The 27,804-nt window shown below is 43.1% G+C and overlaps 1 protein-coding gene across 3 annotated transcripts in view; it reads left to right on the top strand.

The window, feature by feature from the left end:
* SLC22A3 (solute carrier family 22 member 3) overlaps window positions 1–27,804 on the top strand; it is an 86,902-nt gene that overhangs the window by 54,804 nt on the left and 4,294 nt on the right. For 2 of the 3 annotated variants that reach the window (XM_064486504.1, XM_031456648.2), the window contains exons 6-10: window positions 13,937–14,034; window positions 14,154–14,368; window positions 22,202–22,310; window positions 23,064–23,176; window positions 27,072–27,171. In XM_064486504.1, the coding sequence (XP_064342574.1) occupies window positions 13,937–14,034; window positions 14,154–14,368; window positions 22,202–22,310; window positions 23,064–23,176; window positions 27,072–27,171 (635 nt within the window). The other variant, XM_064486505.1, reaches the window with a different exon arrangement.

The raw sequence follows: 27,804 nt of genomic DNA, 5'->3' as shown, positions 1-27,804 counted from the left end.
CCACTTCATTGACGTGTGATTGACGTGCAAAAAACTGTGCACGTTTAATGTGTACAACTTGCTCAATAGCCAATTTCCACTCTAGTCTCCTTTTTAATTTTGCGTTTTATTGAAGTGTAGCGGATTTACAATGTTAGCTTCAGGTGTACAGCGAAGTGGTTCAGTTATACATATACATACATGTATATATTTTTTTCAGATTCTTTTCCATTACGGGTTATTACAAGAAATTGAATCTAGCTCCCTGTGCTGTACAGTAGGTCCTTGTTGTTTATCTGTTGTATATGCTCTACTCTAGTCTTAACCTGGTCCAGAGCTTCAGCTGTATGACCAGAGCCCTGGTCTCCTGTTTGCTTGCTGCCTGTTCTTTCCTTCACAAGGGACCCTGTTGCTTATGTCTTCACTTATCCATTGTCCTAGAGTTAGATGCAGCCCCTCCTGATAATTGCTGCTCTCTCTCGGGACTGCTGCTGCTGCTGAGAACCCATTCTCCAGGGGGGGCCCCACACCTGATGGCAGGGCTACCCACAGGAGACCCACGTGTCCCCTTTCCCCCACCGGCCTCTCCACCTGGAGGAACATTCTTGGTCCAGACGCTGAGCCAAAGCACTTCCATTTGCACCTGCTCTGCTCTCCCTAATGCTGAGATTCCAGCCAACCCCGCAGGCAAAACTGCGGACACAGGGGACAGTTCCAAGCTTTACACAGTGACATTTAAAGTCATCCCAATGCGTCATTCATTACTCATGTAACCTGGGTACCAGGGACTCTTCCCTCCTTCCTTCTCAAAGGCTGATCCTTGCCCTTTAGAGCGACAGACAGTCCTCCCTTCCAGGCCCAACACCCCGGTGGTGATGCAGAGAAGCATTCGCTTTTTTCTGGTCTAGCCCAAGCCCTGGTGGCATTGAAAACAAAATTAATTAAAATGTAAAACAAAATGAATAAGCCAGGCAGGCTTATTTTATTCTGTTAATATCAGTTGCTCTTTTTTTGTGGGAATTGTGAAAAGGCCTCATGCAGTTATTCTAACTCTGGGTCTCTCTCTCTAAGAGAATAGGGAGTGAGTTCACTTTTTCTTTTTCTCTTTTGAACATTTACCAAGAGAATGGGCCTCGAATACCGCCTTTGAAATCATCGCCTTCTGTGTGTGTGAGAGAGGAAGACGGCAGTTTTTTCAAGTGTTCTGTTTCTGTGCCATTTGGCCCACTCTTGTGTTTTTGGCATAACCAGTTTCTGCAATCCAAATGCCTGTGTTCCCTACTGGGAATAAATGAGAAAATACTAGCCCTTTGTGACAGTGTTCCCTGTGTGGAGGCAGTGATGGGTACCCCCCAGAACCCTGCACGTCCAGCTCCCTGGCAGGAATTCCTGGTTGTTATTCCTAATCCAGAGCTGCTATTACCATGGCAGTGCTGCTTGCTGGATCTTCAGCCCACCAGGAAAATTGCCTTTCTTCAGGAAGCAATCCTAAGACAAGAGATAGGGCCTCGGTGAAATCATGTTGGTTCTCCAGGGCTAAGTTGATTGCTGGTGGACACAGACATGCCCCTTTGATGCAGATAAGCCCAGGAGGAAATTGTGCTAAATAATAATGAGGAAAACACACTGGGGTCCATTTGTTTCAATCCCTAGAGGTCCCGTCCAGGTAGATGGTATAAAAGGTATCCGGTGCTAGACTTTCCAGGGTGAAGTCTTCCCTTCCCTGGAAAAAGAAGAATTGAGATCCATCTAACAGATGGCTGGATGAAGACCATCCAGGTTGTGTTGCCATAGCAACACTTCTTCACGTGGGTATAGCTACAGACAGAACCAAGTGCATGCAATCCAGACATGGCTAGATTTCTTGGTTTGGAACAAATAATACGGACCTGTGCTGTTTTCATTTTTCTTTGAATCTAGTGCCGTTGGAAGGAAGGAAGTATAATTTAATGTACAGAAAGGAGATCTAATTAAGAGGAAGCCTCCCTTCTCCAACAAGTGAGAACACCTTTCTCAAAGTGGCTGCATAAAGAAAGTCCCAAAGAGCAAAGAAGTCCTTATATCCTCCCAAGGAAGAGAACTTAGGGAATGTTGGGGAAAATGGCCTGAGCCAAGGACACTTTTATGCTAGAAAAGCAAATTACCTTCTCTAGGAATGGGCGTGGCGGGTGACCAGAGAGGAGTGTTCTTGCTAACACCCCTGCCTCCCAGCAGCTATGACCTCAGCCCCAGAGTTGATGGAAGAATCACGTGGCAGCCTGTCCCAGTGGGCCACTGATCCTTGGGGACCATCAAGTTATTGCAAAAGCCCACAAACCATTTGCAACCAAGCCTTGTCTGTAGAATGAATTAATATGTCTTGGATAAAAATGTACTATTTTTTCAGATGAAAATAGATGCCATTGTGATGAATAATTACTAATGAATTGAAAGGCGTTGCTAAGTTCATAGTAAATTTGTGTTATTGTGTGTTCTCAATGAACAGAATTAAAAGCACCATTCCTATCATGCGGGCAACCATGAAATTTCTTTGACGTTAACCGGAAGTTCTCATCCTCAGTAGGGATAAGAGTCACCAATCAGTGAGCACACATACGGTTAGTCGCCATCCACTGGACAGCCGTTGCCTGAGCACCCAGAGTTAATGGTGGTCTCAGGAAAAGCTGATGACACAGTCTTGACAAACACAGAATTCTTGACAACACCCGAGATTTGTTCATTTTTTGCATTTGATAAAATAAACTCAAGTTCATTATATTCTGCTGTTTCACTTTAAGAACAAGTTCTACGTGTTGAGGAACTTGGGGTACAGTTGTCTTACTGCCTCAGAGGAGGATCCTTGTTTTTTTCCTGTTTGTGTTTCAGAGCCAACACACCACTCACTGTGTAGACTTTGAGGAAGATGGAGGAAGGCTTATTGAATGGTTGCTCAGCACGATTATTTCTATGGCACAGAGAGCAAGAGAGATTAAATACTTACCCGCACGTTTTGAGCACTGGTGTCGTCTCCAGGCTTAAATGCTTCTCTCTGAAACCTGAGTTGTACAGATTTTACTAAAGACAATTCAAGTATTCACTCTGCAATTCATGAGTTTCCATGCTGTATTTATACAGGCTGCCCTAACATTAGCAGGAGACAGACTTTTTGATGGCAATTGAGTGAAATACAGGATTCACTTCACATAGTATTTCTTCTGCTCTCCTTTCTCCCCACAGTTCTGTAAACTATATGGTGCACTTGGTTTTCTAAAGATAACCAGCCTCTGAAGTTCAACTCGATTATTCATTATTGCCGTGAAAATACTTTTCGCGTTACAAACAGAATCACAGAGTACTTTATTTGTTCACCACATGTTTAGAAAAACCATTTGAACATAACTGACATGAGCTGGTCCCAGAAACAAAAGTACACTGACAACAGAGCGCAAATCCATCTGCTTTTGTTCATCCATTTAGTCAGCAAATAGTTCCTGGTTCAAAACATCTACTTTTGAACAATTTTTGTGAAATACTCACTTTCAAAAATGCCCCCCAACATGCATTCAAAGTGCTTTTTGTTTTCTCCAATGCTCTACAGTTGCTTTCTTTTCTTTTTTTTTTTAATTTGGGGTGGTTTCCTGGCCCTCCCTCCAGCTAATCTTTCCTTACCTATTCAAATATACTCACATTCATCATACAGATAAGGTTAGTAGAACTAAATATAAATTTTCCCTCTCATTTAAAGCTGAAGAACAGCTTAAATCTCATGTGTAGTGTTTGGAAATCATTTCAGTGTGTTTTAAACTTGAAGGCATTTGTTTATAGGAAGATATTCTAATTGGATCCCAGTTAGTACATCTGTTCTTGATGGAAACTAACCTATATATAGGAATCTAATCAAGCAAGTCACATTTCAAAGTTAGGGTAGAGTGTGAATGCAATAGAGCATTAATGCACATCACTGTGGTCCAGCCTGGAGCCAGGAGACTGAATGTGCTTCACAATCAGAAACCTCCAGAATCAGAACTTCAGGCACGGTGTGTGCCACCTGCTCGTGGCTTGTACAGAAAAGCATCTCATCTCCCTCTAAAGATGGTTCTGCCTGAATAATCAAGGACATACCAATGAACAAAAAGTAATGTCATGCAAAAAATTTTTTTTCAGATCAAGAAACAGAGAAGGGAGCAGTTTGCAAATTCTAGGACACACCAAGGACTATGTATTTATTGGGGCGCATGTCAACTGGTCTTTTAACTGCTCAACTCGGCTTAACTTTCTTTGGAAAACTTCTCAGCGTCCCCAAACACACATGAATAAACATGAAACTAAAGGCTTTCTGAAGTGCAGAAAGCAGGCAAAATTTAGAAAGTTGGCAAATTAGGAAGCACTGAAAGCAGAGGAAATTCTGAGATGACTTACAGTTAACTCTCCACGGGGCGGTCTGGGTGGCTGTCATTGTATTCTGAGTGCATAGTTGAGTTAATCAGGCCTTTCTGCGCACGGCCCAACCGTCATTGAGCAGATCCCTTTCGGGTTGGTGTGATTTGACATTCGCTTCGTCTGCTCTCCCCACCTGCCTCTGACAGGTCCCCAGTCGAATGTGCTTGATGTACGCCCTCTGATGTGTGTGTGCCGTGTGGACTAGAGCTTGCTGTGTGTGAGGGTTTGAGTGACATAAATACCACTGTGCCACCCTGGAACTTGTTTTCTTTCTCATTTGTTCATGGAGCTGTATGTTTTCGGGGTCTCCCCACGTTGCCCACATGTGAGTGCTATGTGGTTCTTGTCAGTATCCTCCGCTGTATCTCACATCTCCATCATCCTGATAACGGGCATCAGGGTTGCTTGCAATCATCGTGATAAATGTTTTGATACCTGTCCCTGTTGTATCTTCATGAGGTTTCCTGTGGAGTTTAATGACTAGAAGTAGAACTATGGGGTCCTGCCCTGAGCAATGCCAGAGTGCTTTCTGTGTACACCCACTGGTGTCCCGTTTGCCCCACATACACATTTGGGACTTTCCAATTTTCTAATTTTGGCCAGCCTCCTGGGTGTTTTTAGTTGCACGTCTCTGGTTACTAGCGAGGTTCAACACGTCTTTGTGCGCATCGCTGTGCTATTTGCGTTCCTCCTCTGTGGGTGGCCTCTCTGTATCGTTGCCCAAGTGTATTGGGTTAGTTACCAGGAAAAGGGAAATAAGAACTACCTCTGTTCTTAGTCACCAGAAAAAAAAGAATTTTTAACGAGAGACAGAAAGCATGATACAAGCAAGAGTTTTCTTAGTAAAGTAAAAAGGTAGTAAAAGATAATACACTCTCGAGACTGAGAGTGGGCCAGTCCAAGAGAGGAAGAAATGGCGCTGCTCCTTTGTTTTCTATCTTATATCTGGGCTTAGGGGCGTTTTTTTTTTGTGATAGATTGATTAATTGACAGCTCAGGTTCTTTGAGTGATCAGACCAACTGACAGCTCAGGTTCCCTGTGCTCAGGTTGACTGACAGCTCGGGTTCCTTGTGCTCTGGCACGCCCATCCCCTTTGGGGCAGGTTCTTACCCATGAAGAACACAGAGAAACCTACCCGAGGGGGCTCAAGCTATAACGTTAATTGCAATGAGCACTGTATCAAGTTAAGCCAGGTCCTTTTCTTATGTGCAGCTGCAGCATTTTGATTTTAGCTGGCTTCTTTTGCTGGCCCTCATTTAGAGAAAGTAAAAGTTTCTGGAGTCCCTTATCCTGACTGTTATCTTCCAGGTTGTTCCTTTCCGCTTTCTCTCCCCCTGCCCTGTGCTCATTTCTAACTGCCTAACAGGTTTTCTGGATTTGTTGGATGTATCAGATTGGATTTTTCTCCTTCAATTTATAGGATCTCCTTTTATAGTTTTTACCTCATCGTTGGTTCTAGACACTGCAGGTATCTTTCACTCAACTTTTAACTCCTCATTAATTTTGCCTATTTTTTTTCCCATTGACCAAAAATTCTTAAATCCTTAAACTAATTTGATATGGTCAGATCAGTATATTTTTGCCTATTGATTGATTTATGGGTTTTGTTTAAGAAATACTCTTCTGCACCCCAAAGCCACACAGATATGTTCCGATTATAGCTTATGGCTGTAACCATCATATTCAGGCCTGAATGTCCCTGCACTGTGCCACCATTTCCACTGTGAAGTAGGTAGGGGTCCACCTTTATTAGACTCAATACTGAGCCAGTTTTCTGAGCACCAGCTAATATGCACATTCATCCTTTGCCAAATTCCCCTTTCTGAGTCTAAATTAGTTTTCAGTCTGAAGCCTGTCTACTGTTTTTAAGGAATCCAATAATTAGTAGCTTACACAAGTGCACCTGTGTGGCAGACTGGCGTGATGATGCAGGCTGGTTGCCAGTGTCACCAGTGGGTGGCACACACCTGTGACGCTCCATGCAGTGAGGAACTAGATAATTAGAGCAGTGAGACCCCAGATTTGAATTCAACTACCTAATTGTCATCGTCACACTCTTGGCCTTACAAGACAGATACATTTTTGTTAGCAAGTGCCCAAATACTCATCACTAAAACACACTTTCTGACTCTGGACTCTGCTGTCTAACTGCTTGTCACTGGAAGGAAGCAGAAATACTCTTCAAACCCTGCTCATCAGTCATGCAAAGGCAGAAGGGTTGCGAATATCCCCCCAAGATACTCAAGATTCTTTAAGAAGCGAGGCTCGTTCTCTGAGAGAGTAGTGCCTGCCCTCCATACCTCTCAGAAGGAGGTGACCATGTATGAGCAGACGTCCATCAGTGCAGAAGGAGATTGTGAGTCTAGTGGAAAATAGCCCCCAGCTAGTGAGGAGAAAGGCCACCTCAGGAGCTGACAGTCTGTTATTATCTGTGTTATTCAAACAGCTTGCAAAGGCTGCACGGAAGCGGTGGTCAGGATGCTGGTGGTGGGGATGTGGTCTGGCTTTCCTTTGTGACGTAGCAGGTAATTTGCTTTAATTCCCACTAGCTTTCTCCTCTTCAAAAAAAAAAATCCTTGGCTAACTAGTGACTTACAGACACTCAATTTGCCTATTTAGAGAACTGAAAATTTGTATATCCAAACACGCTCCTATGGCTTCAGACTTTGGACATCCTTTATCGTCTGATAGATATTTAGAACTTTTCTGCTTCAGCAACGATGAGTGACATTTATCGGTGTTATCGGAGGGCTCAGTGACGTGTCTGATCCCATCCACTCACACTGAGTTTTGGTGCCCCCCACCAAGTTCTGAGTCTTTAGGGTTAGAGTTTTAGAACTGAGAATGCAGCCTCCTTTTTCCCCCTCTCTCTGTCGTTTACTTTAACACCTCTTCTCCCTCCCAAAAAAAAAGTCTCAGATTTGTTTTTAAGAAATGAAGAAATGTTCCACCACGTGACCCACAGCTGCAACCCATCAACCTTTGCTGATATTAGGGCTGCACTTTGGATTCCTAGGGGAACCTCTAGAAAGATGCAGTCTTGCTGTGCTAGGCACCCAGCCCAGTCATGGAGGGGAGGGCAGGGGAGGGGCTCTCTCGGCCCAGCCTCAAACGCTCATAATAAACATCTCCTCCAAAAAGCATCGTCAAAAAAGGGCTAGCTGAGCCCGAGGTCCAGGACGGCAGTCCCTGGTCATATGTGACAGTGGAGCCCTGAGCTGTGGCTAATCTGAACGGAGATGTGATGGCAGGGTGAGCTGCACAGTGGATTTCAAAGATGCAGACCAACATAAAGCATCTCATCGGTAATTTCATGTTGATTACATGTTGAAGCGATAGCATTGGGGATAGATTGGATTAAGTGGAACATATTCTTAAAATTAGTTTTGCCTGTTTCTTCTTACCTTTTTAATGTTTCGACTAGAAAATTTAAACTGGCATACGCGACCCCCTATATTTTTATCAGACAGCGCTGATCTGGGTGACTGGGATTTGTTTTTTAGCCACTGCAATAAGCATCAAGAGCTCATGATAATTTTAATTATGAACATTTCTTTATCATCTGAACTTTGTGTGGTAAATATTTTATCTACTCTTGTTTTCCCATAGCACTGTGGGTAATTTGGTGAATTCCCTTTTATGGATTCCAGGTAGCACTGTCGCCACATAGAAGGTGGCCAGGGTTCTATGATGTTAAACATTTACTCCTGGACCTGCTGGTTCTGGCCGCCTTCTGACTGATGGGGGTGCCCATGAGGTGGTGGGTCAGGGTCCAGGGAACACCACGGCAGTCACTGGTGTCCTTCCTCCTGGACCCACCCAAGTCCTCCAGCCCCTATAGGTCATTTACTTTAGAGGGTGGTTCCTGGTCCTCCAGACCAGTGAGCGCCAAATTCTCAAGCCTGTTCACACAGACTGCTTAAAGAGTACAAGTCTCTAGAGAATAGAGCACGGTGGGGATTTGTGATGACGTTTACTGACTAAATCAGTGTTAGACTCAAGAAGGTAAATCCCCCTTCTCATCAGTGGCTTCACCTTTCCTTATGAAATGTGACAATGGTTGAAAAATCCACCCACTGAGAACAACCAGGCGAAACCGCAAGCCTGGAAATGCCACACCTGCCACTGTCCCCTCCCCTGCCCATGCCAGACCCTGCTGATCAGCCACGTCCTTCCACCTAAACCTAGGGGACCCCCACCTCTTCTTGGCCAAGGAAGAATAAACACTTGGAGTCAGCATATGAGGCATGGACCATTTGTGCTTCTCAAACAAGTCTCCTGGGTTGCTGTTAGAATGCAGATTCTGATGGCTTCATCTGAGGTAGGGCGCAGTTAGCAAGCTCCCTGGTGACCACGCTGCAGATTCATGGACCACACTTTGAGCAGAAGGTTCTACAAGTGTCATTTGCTTGTGTGTACTTTCTTGAAAAATGACCCTGCCTAGGGCCTGGGAGATCAACAGTGCCAAATTAACATTAAATGTACCTGGCAAACAGGAAAATCTAATATAAAAAGAAATTAGAGTTTTTTTTTAATGCCCAAGGACAGTTCTCTTTACAAAAGGATTTGTGTCAGAGTACCTTTAAAAGTATCTCCCTAGCTTGTGCATTACAGCATGCTGCAGTTTACTAACCAAAACAATTTAAAAAAAAAAAGTACCAAATGAATTATCATCTGGGAGTAAATTACCTCTGAAATGTTGTAAAAAATAATATTAACATTGACTACTTCCATTTCTGAGTACTCACTGGGTGCCAGGGGTATATATTGCTGACCTTAAACAGAACTAACAATTATTATTTAGCAAGGATGAGTTCACTTGGGAATTTGCAGAGAAACTGCAATTTAGGACAAGCAAAGGCGCCAAGTCTGAGGAGACCAAGGGAAGGCTGGCTTTTATGGGGTTCTGGGAGAAAACTGGGGAGGCAGGTTTTGAACAAAAGTTCATTGGAGGAGAAAGAGAGTTTGGGGTTGTGGCTGCTTCACGCGATGGCAAATGACGGGTACTTTGCTGTTCCTGAGGACTGGGGAAATCTCTCTTCCTCCCTGTGTGAGCTGGGGTGAGGGCTGTGTGCCTGCAAGCCTCCCTTCAAGGCTTCATGACTCCAATTTAAATCTCTTCCTTTACCCGTTATGTATACATAGTCTAATTGAATCTTCAAAATACTAATGAAGTGTTTCTCTTCGCATCTTCTGATGAGATTTTAAATAATATGCTAGTAAGAAAATGTTCCAAGTGAAATACAGCGTCTCTGGCCTGATCCTGGCTGGTTGTCTTTTGAGCAGAAACCAATCTCCTGTCAGGGGAGCTCTGAACACCATATTTACAACAGATCGCTATTTATAATGTCTTTCTCCTCCTTGGCAATTTAAATTAAAATGTCAACTCCAAGAAATGTTTCAGAAAAGGCACCAGGAAGAATTGTAAAGAGAGCTGGATTAATCAAAGAAAGAGGAATAAAGTACTCTTTTAACACACAGGGAACATCACTGTTGATGTAAAACAGAAGTCTTGGCAGAATTAAAAGACAATCAAGAGACAAATGGAGCAAATAGCCTGCCATCAGCTCAGTAAATAAATACCAGGAAAGCAACATGTACGGTTTACCTGAGAGCAACCCTTTCTTCAATGAGTAACATTACTAGGTAACCGGACTCCAAACAGGCAAATGTTACCAAAGGCATTTCCCATCTTCCTTTGCTCCAAATTAAAGCAGGAAGACATCACTTAGATGGATGAATATATGATAAAATAAAATTCCAAGCTAGATACAAATGATAACATACTGCAGGGAGGGTATAGCTCAGTGGTAGAGTACCTGCTTAGCATGCATGAGGTCCTGGGTTCAATCCCCAGCACTGCCATTAAAGATAAATAAATAAATCTAATTACTGGCCCCCAATTTTTTATAAATAAAAAAAAGATAACATACTGTGTGGTTCCATTTATATGAAATTCTAAGAAAGCAAACTGTAATGACAGAAAGCAGATAAAGGTTTGCCAGAGGCCAAAGGTTGGGGCAGGGGATTGACAGCAAAGAGCCAGGAGGAGATTTGGGAGGTGACAGAGATGTTCTGCATCATGATGGCAGCAGTGGTTATATGACTCTACACATTTGTCAAAATTCACTGAATTGTAACCAATTTGCTGACTCCTATTGTACATAAATTATATTTCAATAAAGCAAATTTTAAATCTGTCTATCTGTAATAACTGGATATGGCACTTCTAATCTTTTGTATCTGACTCAGACTGTGCAAAATTTGGTAGCCCTTTGGCAATTGAAAAGAAGCACAGTTTCACTTCAAAATACAGAGCTAGAGGTTGTTGTAAAAGAATGAGGGCTGCGGCAGTCACCGCACACGACTTGCCAAGACTTCACTGGATGGATTCCAGCCAAGATATGGCTTTTAGTCTCTCAATGTCTTTGGACACCCAGAAAGTGGGTCATCTTTCAGAATATCTGCGTCACTGTGGAGAACATGTTAGTAAATCAAAGACCAGCTGGATTTGTTCTTAAATTGGCAAAATGCTTGCTTAGAAGTACTATTAATCTTTTCATTCTCTGCACAGGGAAGCTTGGTTTTACGGTCTTGACTACCTTCAGTTGTTACCAGCATTTCATAATCTCTTGGTATAGGATATATATTAGGCATTCAACTTGTGCTTTGGAAAAGCAGAGATCAGGTGACTGCTTGATTCTAAATCTTAGAAGTTTGAAATTAAGAGTAAGGCTAAATATTTTTACAGAGTAGGTTGAAGTCCTGAAGCAGATATTGTCATTTTTTAATACAATATTATTTTGCCTGAAATATTCTGTCATTAATGCCAAAGCATTGCTCTGGACTGAATCCTCCAGATATAATTCTGCTTTTGGCAACAAGTTACAGAAAACCAGTTGAAATGGGCTTAGACAACAGGCACAGTTCCTGGCTCGGGGATCTGGAATGCTGGAGTTAGAGCAGCACCTGGGTTCTGCAGACCGGGTCTCCACATTAACCGTGCCTCCTCCCTTTCTCCACTGTGCTGATGGGGTGGCTTCATCTTCATTCTGGTTCCCTCCTGGGAGCAGGGTGCCTGCTAAGATCTGTTTGAGCTTAGCATTTCCTCATTAATTCCCCGGGGGAGGGGAGAGACGATTCCTTCAGGAGTCTCTGAATTAAGGGCGATGAAGGATTTTCCCAGAGGCTCTTTTCTCATTGGTTCAGAATGGGTCACATGCCCAGTCGTTGGCATAAAGGATAGAATTACCCTTAGGTAATCAGACATCCCTCTGCAATTGGAAACAGAGTCAGCTTCCCTGAGAACACGAATTGATGATGTGTGTATTTGGCAGAGGAGGGCGGGGTGGTGGGGGCTCTATTAAGACAAAGGGAGAATGATATTGGGTCAACAACAAAAAAGGTGCACCGATGTCTAATTTATATCCACTGCTTTAAAAAACTGAGCTGGGTTTTTTCTTGTTACAAAAGTAATATAGGTTTAAATTTGAATTTTAAGAGAATATTTATAGCTGAAAAGAAGAAAGTAAAAGTCACCATAGTCCCACTTCCCTGTGAGAACCATGAATGAAAGGATACAAGCATACTTTCAAACAATCAAGTAAGTATTATACTCTGCCTGCTGCCGACACTATGCATAATGGTTAGCGCTACAGACTTAGGGATCAGCCTCCTGTTTCTTCTACTTGTGACCTGTGTGTCTTCATTGGGTAAGCCACTTAGCTTTCCTGGGCCTAAAAATTTCTTCCTCCTTGTAATGTAAATAATAAAAATAATAATGCCTGTATAAGTTCCTCCAGCACTAATCCTCTAGTTCAGAGGTTGGCAATCTCCAGCCTGCAGGCCAGTCCTGGCTTGCTGCCTATAAAATTTTACTGGAACCCAGCCACAGGCATCCATTGCTGGATCCATATACAGCTGCTTCATGCTACAATGGCAAAGTTAAGTAGCTCCAGCAGAGGCCTGATAACCCACAAAACCCAAAGTACTTACTGTCTGGCCATTTGCAGAAAAAGTTTGCTGGGTTAGACCATCAGAACTCTCTTGTCTTGGCAAACTGTAACATGTCAATGTCATAATTCTCTGTCGTGTAGTAACTTAACTAGCCTGGAGATCTGATCAGAGAACTGTGATATCTGCAGAGCTACCGTGAAGGCAAGAGATGCTCATTTATTTTATCAGAATTAAGAAATCTACAAGGATGTTTAAATGTCAAGTTGTCTATCTGAATTGACAAGAGATCTTGAAATATGTGAAATATGATTTCCCTTAAACTCTGGGATGTTGACAACGGGATGGACCTGAGCAGAAGGAAATTGTTCAGAGTCTTCTGTTTAGAACAGGTGATGACAAGGCACCATCAGAATGGATTTACTCAAAGTCAAATTCCTGTGATTGCTGGTAGAGAGATTTTGACTCAAAGGCTCGGGGAAATTTTGCCTAGATTTCCACTCAATCTGGACCAGATCTGGGGTTGAGTAAGCAGACAGTAAGGGCCCTGTTTTTACCAGCCAGGGTTCTCACCTAACAGAAGGACAAAGACTGAGGGCAACACTCTGACGGAACAGACACGGTTAGGGCACTTGACTTTCTGTTTCAACATTCATTCATCCCAAACATTGGCTGAACACCGAGCACTTTGCTTGGTGCTGCAGTGCAGGCCCTGCCCTCCAGGAACTACAGAGCTCGTGGAGAGAGGGACATAAGTAGACCATAAAGGCATGCAGTTGTGTGTGCTATGACTGAAGTCTGGTAAGCAGACGCACAGACTGGGGGTGATCAGTTCTACCTGCGCTTCGGGAAGCCCTCCCAGTGGAGGCAAAGTCAGAACCAGGGCAAGCCGAGGGCTCTTCAAGCAGAGGTAACAAAATATGCCAGAGCACGGAAATGTGAAACAGTTGTCACTCAGGGAATTGAGTTATGAATCTTTTGATGCACTCGACCAGACATAGTAGTCTATATGCCTTATGTATAGTAAGCAAACAGCAATATTCATCTGACTGAATCAAAGAAAAGACCAACTTCTTACATGGCCAGGTAGAGAAGAGTGGACTTTTCCTGGCTCAGAAAGATGCTAGATCCCAGTAAATGGACAGTTGCAGAAGGATAGCTTGCTCTTGAATTTACCATCACTCTGGCTTATGTGGCAGCATAAGGTTTGAGGATTTAATAGAGAAAGGAACTTGTTTCGATGCCACCTGCTTTCATCATTTTAATGCTTATTTTCTCCAATTTAATAAACGCACAAATGTTTTTACTTTAGAACACACCATTGTTCCTTGTTCACTCAACAGGTTAGCTGACAGGACTGGCTCTGTTAGCCTAGGAATAGATTCTCAGTGCAGCAACCAAATCTTTGTGAATGTTGACCTATTCCAAAGACTAGAGAACCAACCTTTTTATTCTCAGGTTTTAAGATATAATAAAGACAGACCCTGGTCAGTTCAGTAAGATTATTTGGTAGCTTTGAATCAGGTCAATGACAAACCTATAATATGCTGTATATCACTACTAAAATCTGCTTCTTTTATATAGATCACTGTTACAGATGAGGAAATTAGTAATCCATCCTTTTTAGATCTGGTGAGAACTCCCCAAATGAGGAAGTGCACACTTATACTGATGTTTGCTTGGTAAGTTTGGCTTGTGATGGATTCACAAGCTTGCGTCAAGTTTACAGCGAATCTCTTCCTTCCAGTCAGGCTGAAGTTATCCCTTACTTGTTCTCTGTTGTCTTCCCGTGTTGCTCTAGGTTCACGAGTGCGGTGGTTTATCAAGGACTCGTCATGCGCCTGGGAATTATAGGAGGCAACCTCTATGTAGACTTTTTCATCTCAGGAATTGTGGAATTGCCTGGAGCCGTCCTGATCTTACTAACCATTGAACGTTTTGGTCGACGCCTACCCTTTGCAGCAAGCAATATAGTGGCAGGCGTGGCATGCCTTGTCACTGTGTTCTTACCAGAAGGTAATTGTCCCCCAAGTCTATTTGGCCGTCAGGAACTTGAAAAAAATATTAAAGTAATCGTGAATGAGGGTCTTTAGAAAATGTATCAAAATCTTAGTGCCGTGTCCTCTCTAGTGAGGTCACGCTATTCTCTGCCTAATCGGTGTAACAACTTGGAGTATAAGAGAGTAGTTCTATAGATTTTTCTCTTTTCTCCATTTTTAGGTTTATTTATGGATGAAATACATGTGTGAAATCTAGCTTGTAGTGATGTACTTTATTTTTTAAAAATTTTATTAAAGCATAGTTGATGTACAATATTATATAAGTTACAGGTGTACAATGTAGTGATTTGCCATTTTTAAAGTTTATACTCCATTTATTGTTATTATAAAATATTGGCTGTTGTCCCCATATTGTACAATATATCCTTGTAGCTTATTTTATACATAATAGTTTGTACCGCTTAACCCCCTTCCTTTATACTGCCCCTCCCCTCTTCCCTGTCCCCACTGGGAAGTGTGCTCTCTACATCTGTGAGTCCACTTTTTTGTTGTTGTTATATTCACTAGTTTGTTGTACTTTTTAGATTCCACATATAAGTAACATCATACAGTGTTTGTCTTTCTCTGTCTGACTTATTTCATCATAGCATAATGCCCTCCAAGTCCATCCATGTTGCTGCGAATGGCAACATTTCATTCTTTTTATGGCTGAGTAGTATTCTATTGTATATACATTCCACATCTATTTTATCCATTTATCTGTTGGTGGTCACTTAGTTTCCTTCCATATCTTGGCAATTGTAAACAATGCCGCTATGAACATTGAGGTGCACATAATTTTCAAATTAGTGTTTTTGGCTTTTTTCTATATACAACCAGGAGTGGAAATGATATAGTTTAATTTTGGTCACCTTTATCTGACTTATTTTTGTGATATCATTGACTGTGTTTCACACTTCCTGACCATCTGCGTATCACCAATCTCACGTGAAACACTGAGGTTACAAAAGGAAGAAAAACATATTTCTTGACTTCAAAATTTCACAACCTAGTAAGGGGTAGAGACACTTTAATGCTCTCACAAAAAACTGTGATACATGAAATAATACATTTGCTTACAAGATTTAGAAATAGGAAAAAAGGTATGAGGAGTGATCAATCCATGGGGATAGTCACTGGGTAGGAAAAACTTCCCAGAAGTGAGAACCAGGCATGTATGAAGAAGGAAGAGAAAGGAGCATACAATCAGGAAGAATAGGAGTGATTTTTCCAAAGCAAAGCATGGTTCTCAGAAGTATGAACGACTTTGGATGCTTCAGGAACCAGAAGTTCTTTGTTTTCCCCTGAATATCCTGGCGGAAGCTGAGGAATCACCTGTCACCAGTGGCAATGGCCTCATAGCCAAGCCAAGAGCTTGGACATGGTCTTGGGAGCTTCTGGTGGAGGACAGGTGGCCTCCCCGTAGCTGCTGCAGTTTGGACAATGGCAATGAGGAGGGAGAGATGCTGAGAGCAGGAATTAAGGTCGCGGCAGCCGTGCCTGGATGGGAGAGGGCGATTTCAGAGATGTTTTGGAGTTAAATTTGGGGGTGCTTGAGGACTAGTGCGTAGTACAGAGGTTGTGGGTGACTCCAGATGCACTGTTAACACAGCCCCACTTACCTCTGCCACAGAGCGCAGCGGGCGCTGGACAGAGGAAGCCTTTCCAACTCCCAGGGGAAGTGTGTTTATGGCAAGTTAATTATTTCCGCATTCCAGTGGGTGTGGGGTAGGAGATTGCTGGCAGAGCTGGATTCTCTGATAGCCCTTTGTGTCAGCACCGGAGAAGCTGTCTTTTCATTTGAGACTCCTCAGAGGATCAGGAAAGAACTGATAATATTGTGGAAGTCAAAACAGACATTTACAGAGGAGTGAAATAATTATATAAAAATTTATGAAATCCAAACATCAGATAAACCCTATTTAAATAAAATTACAGAAATGCCCATCTTCAGAACAGAAGGGGAAAAAAATGGGAAGTCCTGTCACATTAGAATGGTTGATGATAAACAGAACTGACTGCTACGTTTATCTCACTTTCCTTGAGCGTATTAGTTTCCTAGCACCGCTGTGACAAAGGAGCACAGACTGGGTAGCTTGCAACACAGACGTTCGTTCTCTCACACTCTCGGAGGCTGGAAGTCTCCAGTCCAGGTGTGGGCAGGGCCATGCGTTCCCTGAAGGCTCCAGGTGAGGCTTCCGCTCCCTCTTCCCAGCTCTGGTGTTTGCCAGCCATCCTTGGCGTTCCTTGACACCATTCCAACATCTGCCTCCATCTTCACATGACCCTCTCTTCTCTGCATCTCTGTGCCTTAATTTAATCATTCTATCTGCAGAGACCCTATTTTGAAATAAGGTCACATACTGAAGTTCTGGATGGACATGAACTTTGGAAAACACTGCTCAACCTACCACACTGAATTAACACATTATAAGAGTCAGGGAAGATATCAGCTAATATACGTCTATTTAATATGTATTCATTGCCACCACTAAGCTAGGAGTGGAGACAGTGCAGTGAATGAGACAGACATCATTCCTGTCCTCGGGTTTTGTGCACAATGTAGTCCAAGTTGACAAATAAGGAACATTTGAGACTTCACTCCTCCATTTCTACTCCAGCCCTGTATAGTGTTGGGTTTAATTTTTAAATGTAGTTCCCTAAGACAGGGCCTTCTCTTTTCATTGCATTGGAATAGGAATTAAATATTAATTTTTTTACTCATTGCATGTGAAATTAGGAAAGAGGGGAGCAAGATGAACAACTGAAGTGTGGCCCATCTTTTCATGACGTAACCTTCCCTAGAAGATTTCCTCAGGCCCTAGACTGATGGGGATGGTTTTAATGTGCGTTGCATTCAGCATGATCCCAGAAAGCACTGAAAATCATGTGTCCAAACCAATATTGAAGTAACCAAGTGTGTGGGAATCAACCGCTTTGTAGAGAACATTTTCATATATCAGAAAATATAAAGCAAAGCATAGACTTTTCTGTCTGGTCTGATCAGTTTTATTTTGTAGACAGAATTTCACAATGTAAGCTTTTATTTTTTAGTTGAAGTATAATCAGTTATAATGTGTCAATTTCTGGTGTACAGCAAATGTCCCAGTCATGCACATACATACATATGTTCATTTTCATATTCTTTTCCATTAAAGGTTATTACAAGATATTGAATATAGTTCCCTGTGCTATACAGAAGAAATTATTTTAATCTATTTTTATATATAGTTGCAAATCTCAAACTCCCAAATTTATCCCTTCCCAACCCTTCTTCCCCAGTAACTGTAAGTTTGTTTACTATGTCTGCAAGTTTATTTCTGTTTTGTAGATGAGTTCATTAGTGTCCTCTTTCTCCCTTTTTTTTGTAGATTTCACACATGAGTGATATCATATAGTATTTTTCTTTCTCTTTCTAGCTTGCTTCACTTAGAATGACGATCTCTAGGTCCATCCATATTGCTGCAAGTGACATTATTTTATTCTTTTTTATGGCTGAGTAGTATTCCACTGTATAAATATACCACAACTGCTTTATCCAGTCATCTGTCAATGGACATTTAGGTTGCTTCCATGTCTTGGCTATTGTAAATAGTGCTGTTGTGAACACTGGGGTGCGTGTGTCTTTTTGAATTAAGATTCCCTCCAGATATATGCCCAGGAGTGGGATTGCTGGATCATATGGTAAGTCTGTTTTTAGTCTTTTGAGGAATCTCCATACTGTTTTCCATAACTGCTGCACCAAATCACACTCCTACCAACAGTGTAAGAGGGTTCCCTTTTCTCCACACCCTCTCCAGCATTTATCGTTTGTGGACGTTTGAAGGATGGCCATTCTGACTGGTGTGAGATGATACCTCATTGTAGTTTTAGTTTGCATTTCTCTGATAATTAGTGATACTAAGCATTTTATCATGTGCCTTTTGGCCATTTATCTGTCTTCACTGGAGAATTGCTTGTTTAGGTCTTCTGCCTATTTCTGGATTGGGTTGTTTGTTTTTTGTTATTAAGTTGTATGAGCTGTTTGTATATTCTGGAAATTAAACCTTTGTCAGTTGCATCATTGGCAAATATTTTCTCCCATTCCGTAGGTTGTCATTTTGTTTTGCTTATGGTTTCCTTTGCTGTGCGAAGCTTATTTTTCTTGGCAACATTGAAACAAATTGCTCTTCTTCTGGACACATTTTATTTGTGTGTTCTGCAGATTCGGCTGCTTTTGTAGTCACACGCTGGTCATAGCTGATCAGCAAGGGTCAGCGATTCCCTGATGCTCCGGTGTGAATACCAAATATTAGCAGGGGTTCCTCACTTGAGTTGACGGCCCTTACTTCCACTTAGGGAGCTTTTGGACTTGGTTACTTGGGCTGCTGAATTAACATTAGAAAGACTTTTCCTCTCACCCGTTCTTGCCCCGTCATCAGCAGGATGACTGCCCCTGAGCAGAATGCTGATTAGTCTTTTAGAGGAATCAGCTCTAAAATCATCTCATAGAAAACCATTTAGCTGGTTTCCCCTCTACTAGGGCGACTTTTCATGGTCTGATGAATGAAACTGTGGATAAGAAAGTCCTTCAGGCTGTATACTCATCTAAGACTCACTGTTTTTTGACCCAAATTTTTGAACTCTCAGTAAAGCCTGAAAAGTAAAGAGCTTTTAAAAAATTCATACTCATCTGCCGTCTTTAATTTCAGTTTACTTAAGATGGCTACAAACCGGGCAGTTTTGGTAAGTCTTTTTGAAATGAAAAAGTTGTCTTTGACTTTTTTTGCTCTTTAAGCAAAAAGTCCGTTTATCTTACTCGGAATTTTCAGTACATTTTATTTCAGAACTCAGAGCAGGTGATACCTTCAAAGGAGATGTAAAATTGTGTTTGTTTAAAATCCTGCATCCTTTTATGGGGGAGGGTGTAGCCTGGTAGTAGGGCACATGCTTAGCATGCACGAGGTCCTGGGTCCAATCCCCAGTACTTCCACTTAAATAAATAAATAACTTAGTTACCCCCTCCCCAAAAATAATTTTTTAATGATAATACAAAATAAAAAATGTGTCTCAAAAATTAAATAAATATGTAAACCTAATCCCGCCAATAAATAAATAAATAAATAAATAAATAAATAAATAAGTAAAATCCTGCATATTTTCTTCAAAACCTGAGATTTTAGTCCCAGTCACCTCCAGTAGCCTGACCAAATCCCCATCAGATGGACTCCCTTCTCTGTGCTCTCAGGAATCCATGGGTGATCGCTTCAGCTTCAGTCCTCATTCTTAAATTGTCTTGTAGTTTTTTGCCATTGCTGCCAAGAGATGTTTCCTGCCACTCCAGGATGGACTTGGCCTGTCCCTGGGATGACCGTTTTTGTGTGTGTGTGTAATAGTCACACATCACTTACACTGCTTACAAATTTGTTTCATTATACTCTTTAGTTCAAATGAACAGGGCAGTGTAGTGAGACTCCTCTTTCATTACACATTTCAGCAAAATCTCTGTCCCAGTGCAGTTTGATACTGGCCACTACTGTTTGGACAGAGTCGAGAGTTTTTCTCAAGAAAACGTGACAGCATTTTCTTAATATTTTACCGAATTGACTAGTTATCTGTATTCACTGAGCTAACCACAGATGTTTTTTGATGGTGCATGTGTGTTTTAATTTGGTTTCCTGGTTCTTGTTTTGTTTTTTTTCCCAGCAAACCATTGATTGTAAATTTAAATTGTCACTGACATTGTCAGTGGGACTCACTTGTAGAGGAGTCTTGATTCAGGAGAAAAAGCTATAGCTGAAGAACCTAACCTGGATAATCACATTATTTCCATGGGAGCAGGCGGCGTCCTCTGCAGCCTGAGAGCAGCGAGAGGTTGCAGGTCGGGCTGGGACCCAGGGAATCTGGGCACCAGCTGCCACTTTCCACTGCCCAGCACCTGGCACCGCACCACCTGCTCACTGAAGGAAGGGGTGGAATGCATTTCCGCGTCCCCCTCCCTGGCCTTAATGAAAAAGTGCAGGCTAAATAAAACACATGTTTACAACTGTACCAGAGCAGGTGGCGGCCCAGCGCCTCAGCGCATCTCTGATGTTCCTCCCTCCCCGATGTGACTGTTAATGCGAGAGCTACAGGTGTTCTCATCTGGGAAAACATGGAGGACACCAGGACGTCCTCGGCCAGTTTGCAATCACAGTGCCATAAACTGGAGCCTCCCAGCAGTGATCTGGATTCAAGAACCTCCTTTTTCTCTGCTTGCCCTCCTAGAAAATTGTTTTATTTAATGAATTTTAGCCTTTTTTAAAATCGGTTGAATATTCTCTAAAGAGAACATATTACATCTACTGAGCTTGGTTCTCTTCTTTCATTCTCATTCGTGTCTACTTTTCTACTAAGAAATGATATATTCAGGAAAATGCAATAATTCTAGAAGACCAGAGGACTATTCATTGCTGAGTGTGCATAAATAAGTATGAGTGTAAAACGGAAAGCCTTCCTTTTCAAAGACAGAAGTCAGGCATGTGCTGAGCGCCCTTGGCTTTGCTTTGGAGAGCAGATTACCTCTCGTTCATGCGGTCGTATGTCCTCATCCCAAGTCTGCTCAGAAAGGATGGCATAAATTATACAACTTTTTTTTTAATCACTTAAAAAAAATTTTTTTATTAAAGTGTAGTTGATATACAATGTTAGTTTCAGGTGTATAGCAAAGTGATTCAGTTATACATATACATATATACGTATATGTATATTCTTTTCAGATTCTTTTCCATTATATTTTTTTTTAATTGAAGTGTGGTCAGTTATAATGTGTCAATTTCTGGTGCATTATATGTTATTTCAAAAAATTGAATATAGTTCCCTACACAGTAGGTCCTCGTTGTTTATCTATTTCATACGTAGTAGTGTGTGTCTGTTAATCCCCAACTCCTAATTTATTTATCCCTGCCCTTTCCCCTTTGGTAACCATAGTTTGTTTTCTACACCCATAAGTCTTAAACGATAGAACTCTTAAGAAATTAAAACACTAACTTTTTAGGAGAAAAATGGTTGGCTCCTTCTTCCCTTAAAGCACAGAAGAAAGAAAATATTTAATGGAGAACATTTGGTATTTCCCACTAGTTACTACGAAGGACAAGAGAGTTTCCTCACATACCAAAGCAGCCTTAAAACAGTTTGTTTTTAAATGAATGAACCCACCAGTAAAGAATCTGGCTCCTTCTGGACGATGTCTTAGGCAAAGGTGCAAGATTTGGGATGAGGGAGACAGTGACCGACACACACCCTAGTGGTAACTCCCGGCATAGCTGACCCCTTCCAAAGATCCCGGTCCTCGGAGCCTTGCTGCTCTCTAGAAACCAAAGTCAGTTTCATGTCCAGATTTTCCCTGGTCTGTTCGGAAAAGCAATTCTGTGTGTTATCACTGGATCAACAGAAAGAGGACAACTGGGCACCTGACTATGGTGATGGTTTTCAAGGACACAAGCCAAGACTACCTTCCAGACAGAAGGCCAGTGTACTCAGACCCTCTAGGAAGGCATCGCTTGGAGCATTGTTTTCAAGGTAGTGGCTACCCCACAAATAGCCTGAATTGTATTTCTGTAATCCAACCCTGCTCAGGAGGGCAGCCAGTGAACAAAATACTACCTGTCACCCCGGTGGCTGTTGTGGCTGTTGACACTTGGCTACAGTGTTAGACAGTGTCTACCATTTGCACTTAAAATTAGCTGATTTAGGGCTGGGAGAACACTAAGCAAATGCCTTTTGTTATCTTGTAAAGTTGCATTGAGAGCAGACCTCTAACTCTGCACTTCCAAACTTTCTGTGTTTGCAGGAATACTATGGTTGAGGACCACGGTTGCTACCCTGGGAAGACTCGGAATAACCATGGCCTTTGAAATTGTTTATTTGGTAAATTCAGAATTGTACCCAACAACATTACGGTAATTCCAACATATACATCACGGTATCTCCTAAGTAATTCTGCAGCCGCGTGTTTTAAGTTGACTTAAAAACCATGAAATTGTTTTCTTTCCTTGGCGACATATCAGCCTGGGGTGAATTCAGCCAGTGAAAAAGATACGTTTAGAGTTGTAGCTGCTTTTTGCATTATTATCATCAATATCTCTATACACAATCGGGTTTTTGTGGAAAGGCACTAGAGTGGAAATCAGAAAATCTGGTTGGTGTGCTTGCATCATGAGTTAAAGCTGTCTTCATCAGCCTTGCCCGGTTTACAGGCTGCAGCCTCCATTCTGACCACACTCCCTGTCTTGCAGCTGTGAGCAGCCAATTATTGAAGGGCCAGACGTAACAATATGCAGAGCTAGTGCAAATTGGCCGCCTTTCCTGGGGCTGTATCCGTGGGCGCACCTTAGTGTCAATCTCGGGTGCCAAGGAGACAGCAGCGCCACAGAGCGGGCCGGGTAGCGAGCTGCTGGTGGAAGATTTCCACCAACACTGTAGACTCCCCCCCCAGCCTCACTGCGGCTCAGCACTTAACCCAGATGTGAACTGGTGCAGACTGAAAATGCTTTGCTTAGGGTATGAGAGAGCAGAAATTTTCAAAGTTAAAAGCTATGGAAGTGGGAAAGATTGTTACAATCTCTGTGTTACTTATATATCTGAAAAGTGTACTTATCTTGAATTTATTTAAATAGTTTTTGTTTAAACCCATTTTTTTTTTAATCCTGCAGAAACTTTGGTGTTTCACTGTGTTCAGGTTTATGTGATTTCGGGGGAATCATAGCCCCGTTTCTGCTCTTCCGGCTCGCGGCCATTTGGCTAGAACTACCTCTTATCATCTTTGGTGAGAACTCACTCTGCATGCTGTTCTTAAATGCTTTCATCCACGTTCTTTGTCTTAACAGAACCCTGTGATGATGATCAGGTTTGATATTAATGGTATCTATTTACACTTTTTATGACAACTGTTTCAGTTTTGAAGAACCACTCTGATTACAGTGAAATATGGACCGTACATCATTTAAATGTACTTTGTATTAAAGGGTTGTGATGAAAAGTGTTTCACTTAACTTTATTGGAGGTTCTGAGTTAAAATCAAATACAATGAAGCTCGTGTATGATATTGTGGATCATAGCCAGTAATTTTCAGGGGACCAAATAGGACCTTCTGCATGTTTAGAAACAAGCCACAAAACTAATTGTATTGTTTAACGTTCTACATCTCTCAAATCCTATCTCCATTTGCTTTGGTGCTAAGCACGCCGCGCTGAAAGAACAGAGGACACAGAATCCCTTGCACACGCTCCATAATCTCTTTGATGTGCCTTGAGATCATACCCTCCTGCCCACCTCAGTCTTCGCAGAAGGCAAGACGGGATAGAGCCATAGCGTAGGGAGGGACCTTAGGGTAACTCAGGGTGGCGTTTCTCAAGTGCTGTTCCAACCTTTCTGCCTGGACTTCGTCATAGCCTCCTCTTCCCTCCTCAGCAAGAGAGGATGCAGGCTGGCCCTTTTCTCACCTACCTTTCCTCTGCCTCCCCTTCCTGACTCCTGGCAAAGAATGATTTTCATTCATTGCTCAGCAGTTTCAACTCCAATGAAAACATCAAGTCCATGAGGGCATACATCCTGAGCAACGCAAACGTCCTTGAGTAGTGTTTGGGACTGGAAAGTCAGCTTCTAACCGTTGACATCAGTGACTTCAATAAAGGATCATTTCAAATGATCTCATGGGATCTGATAAACAAGTGTGGCATTGATTCTGCGGCCAGTACGAGAAAGCAAAGACAGGGCATTGTTCCACCGAGACAGAGTGGTCTAAGGGCCCAGGCTCTCAAGATGGGCAGGCCGGCTAAGCTGGCACTGGCACTGCGGTGCAGGCCCTCCCTTCAGAGTCTGGCTGGGGAGGGGAGACAGCTGCGTTTGCAAACAGCCAGTCACCTGAGAGCGTGATCAACAAGGGTGCTACACATCCTTGTTGCGGCACAGCACAGGGCTCACCAACCCCCAGAGACAAGGGGAGAAGGTCAGGGGGCAAGGAAGCCATGCCTCGGCTGAGGTCTGAGGGTGAATAGGAATTATCCATGGGACGGTTGTGGGGCTCCAGGCAGCGGGGAGGCCTGGAGTAAGCAGAGGAAGGTGTTCTCTGACCCCCAGGAAGTTAAAGGACAGAGCACGGTGTGTGAGGTGAAGCCTGAAGAGAGGTGAAGCTGCTGTGGGGGCGAGCTGGGGCCAGACGATGAAGGGTCATTCAGACAAGACACAGAAGCCAGGAAAGCAAAGCAAGGATGTATTAAGTGATAGTACACTCTCAGGGGCGAGCGGGCAGACTCAGGTGAGCAGCTGCACTGAGTTTCTTTGGCAAGCTGGTTACATGGGGCATAAAAATGAATGGGCAGAACACCCATTAGGGAGGGAGGGGTTTGTTGATCATATTCCCTGATCTTCATCCCAGCTACACCTCCCCAAGGAGAGGAGGGATTTTTGCTCTTATTTAGTCTGGATCAGAAGTTTCATAGTGTAGGTGCCTGATGGGTACTTCTGATCTGCAAGACTAATTTTATTGTAATGAGGTCATAATGAGCAAAAGGTAACATTTGGGCTCCAGAGAGTCCTGCCTTTCCCCACCTTTCTTTGTCTGCCTCTAGGACCCTTGTCACCCCACATTGTGGAATTTCCTGTCGGTCCAGAGGTTCCTGCTTTTCTCTGTCTGCCCAAGGACCCCATTGTTTACAAGATGTGCGGTTTCCTGCCATTTGGCCTGTGTCCCCCTTTCTCTGTTTATAACTAGCTTTCTGCCTGCTCTAACATTCTCGGATGCACAAAGGGTCTGCTCTTCATCCAAACATCAGCAGGAAGTTGTGGAGAGTTCTAAGCTGGGGCTGACAGTGTTTGATTTGCATTTTAGAAACAGGACTCTGATGGCAGATATGCAAGTGAGTTGGAGGGGGACCATGCTAGTGTGAGATGATGAAAAGAATGTGTAATCAGGCCAGAGAGCATGATGAGTGGGCTCAAGGTGATGGCGTTGAGAATTTTAAGGAGTGGATGGACCCCTCGAAATATATTAGAAGTCATATTGGCAAGATGGAGAGATGAACTGAGCAAGGGCCAGAGGGAGCAGGGAGATGGGGTCCCAGGCTCCTGGCTGGGAGAACCACACATGGCGGTGCAGACCACAGTTTAGTGAAGCCAGGGGGCGGGTCTGCCGGAGGACATGGAGGGGTTCTGTTTGGCTGTTTGTCGCACGAGACACCTCTAAAAAATGCAAGTTGAAATTGTGAGAAGATGGGAGGCTTTGATGAGCTGAGTCAGGAGAGAAGTGTGGCCTTATGATAAAAGTTTAGACGCTAACTGGATGTGGATAACCACTGAAACTGTGGGAATGACCGAAACCCCTGCCCACAGAAAATAGGACTGAGTGAGAAGGAAGAACAGAGTCCAGGATGGAGACCTGAGGAGTGACAGAGCATCCAGAATGAGCTGCATGAGAGGAGGCGGCCGGGGGATGAGAAGGGATGTGGGGGAGCAGGAGGGAAATCAGGAACGTGTGGATGCAGGGGACTGTGGGTAGGTTCTGCCGCCACGTCAGGCAGATCCAGTGGATCTGGTGGTGGCAGCAACTGGCCACTTGGCTGGAGCAAGGCCGGAGGGGACATTGAGCAGAAGCCAGATTAGAGCAGGTGGAGGGTGCTCACAGTGGTGCTGGCTCCAGCCCACCATGGCCAAGTGTTAAGTTTTCAAGAATTTCTGACCTACTTATTAAACACATCCATCATTAAAAATAGACTATCTAATAGATTAAAAACAGAAGTAGTAAATACTCAAAACTCCCCAGTTCCTCATTCGTCGCTATGTTACTATATCTGGCTGTGAGGTTAGCTGCATCTACTACTGTACCTCCATCTGCGGTGGAGACACTGGGTGATGGTGCACTGCTCCCCGTCTCCTCAGCACCTCACTCAGCAACCCGGGCTGCTTGTCTGGATGGTGTGCATCCCTGATGAGTGTATTTAAGCCCCAGAAACAGGCAAACACTGTCAATCAGGACTTTATTTTCAGGAAAGCCTGTTGTTACACCTTTCCCGGCACACCACTAGGATATGAAGATGTGTAGAAAATAGGAGAGGATGGCATTTCAAGAGTTTCAGTTCTAAGGAACAGAAGGAGGGAGGATGGTGCCCAGAGGATAAGAAGAGGTTGATGGAAGGCTCTTTAAAGAGGAGAGATTTGAATACATTTTGGTGCTTCCACAAGTGGGTTAACGGTACTGGAGAGAGGGGCTGAGTCCCTCCAGTGAGGACCCCTAAAGGACTCCAAAAGACGCCCTTGGGCAGATGTCAGGACAAGTCTTGCAGTGGAGCTCGAGGTGGGGGGGAGGTGTGTGTGCTGAGGCTCTAGGAAGCTGAGGGGCTCCCCCCCGGCAGCTTCTCTTTCCCCCGTGAGTAGGAGGTGAGGGCTTCTCTGAGTGTTTGGCACTTAATAGGCCCTCAGTAAACAGCTGTCAAATGAGTGAGTGAACAGATATACAAGCGCACAGGGGCAATGGGACCATCCAGGGTTGGAGGGTCATAGACAACACTTGAGACCATGATGAAGGAACACTGGAAGGCTGTTAGTGACCGGAGAGCTGCTGCAGGTGAGGCTGGTTCAGGGTAGTGAGGCTTCCAGAGGGAGGGAGGGATGAGAGGGGCCAGCTGTGAGTCCTGGTACCGCAACGCCTTTCCCCTGTCCCGTAGGTATCCTGGCATCTGTCTGCGGTGGTCTCGTGATGCTTTTGCCTGAAACCAAGGGTATTGCCCTGCCAGAGACAGTGGACGATGTAGAAAAACTTGCCAGGTATGGTCCGAAATTCAGCGCCTCCTGAAGAAAGGCAGCATTTCAAACCACCGGGAAAGGATGGTGTTGAGAAAACTGAATATCCATGGGGAAAAAATAATACTGAATCCCTCTCACATCCTAAGCAAAAGAATTCAAAGTAGATGTAAAAGGTTAACGTAAAAAAAAAAAATGTCTGAAAGAATATGTTTGATCTTTTTATATGTGATTATGAAGAGGGAAACATTTCCAAATAAGGTGTTAAAACTCACAAGGAATCTAAAGGAAAGGGATTGATGATTTGACAAAGTAGAAATTATTTATTAAAAAAATTTTAATTGAAGTGCAGTCATTTATAATGTGTCGATTTCCGGTGCACAGCACAGTGTCCCAGCCACGCAAAGTAGAAATCATTTAAATGGGCATTGGTAGGCAACTGACTGTGAAAATTATCATATATCCATAAAATAGGTTACTATACAGAGATTAAAATAATTGAAATATATCTATATGGAGTGGCATGGTAAGATTTTCAAGATTGATTACAGAGTGAAAAGTTGCTGAACAAAGTGTTATAGTATTTATTAAAAAATAAAGCCCAGAGCAATCCCTCAGACAGCTGGATGGGAAGCTACATGACAGCCACGACGGTAG

Source organism: Camelus dromedarius, chromosome 6, assembly GCF_036321535.1.
Source record: "Camelus dromedarius isolate mCamDro1 chromosome 6, mCamDro1.pat, whole genome shotgun sequence".
In the NCBI taxonomy this organism is placed as follows: Eukaryota; Metazoa; Chordata; class Mammalia; order Artiodactyla; family Camelidae; genus Camelus; species Camelus dromedarius.
The sequence above is the reverse complement of the archived record's forward strand: the minus strand, read 5'-3'. Positions and strand labels throughout refer to the sequence as shown.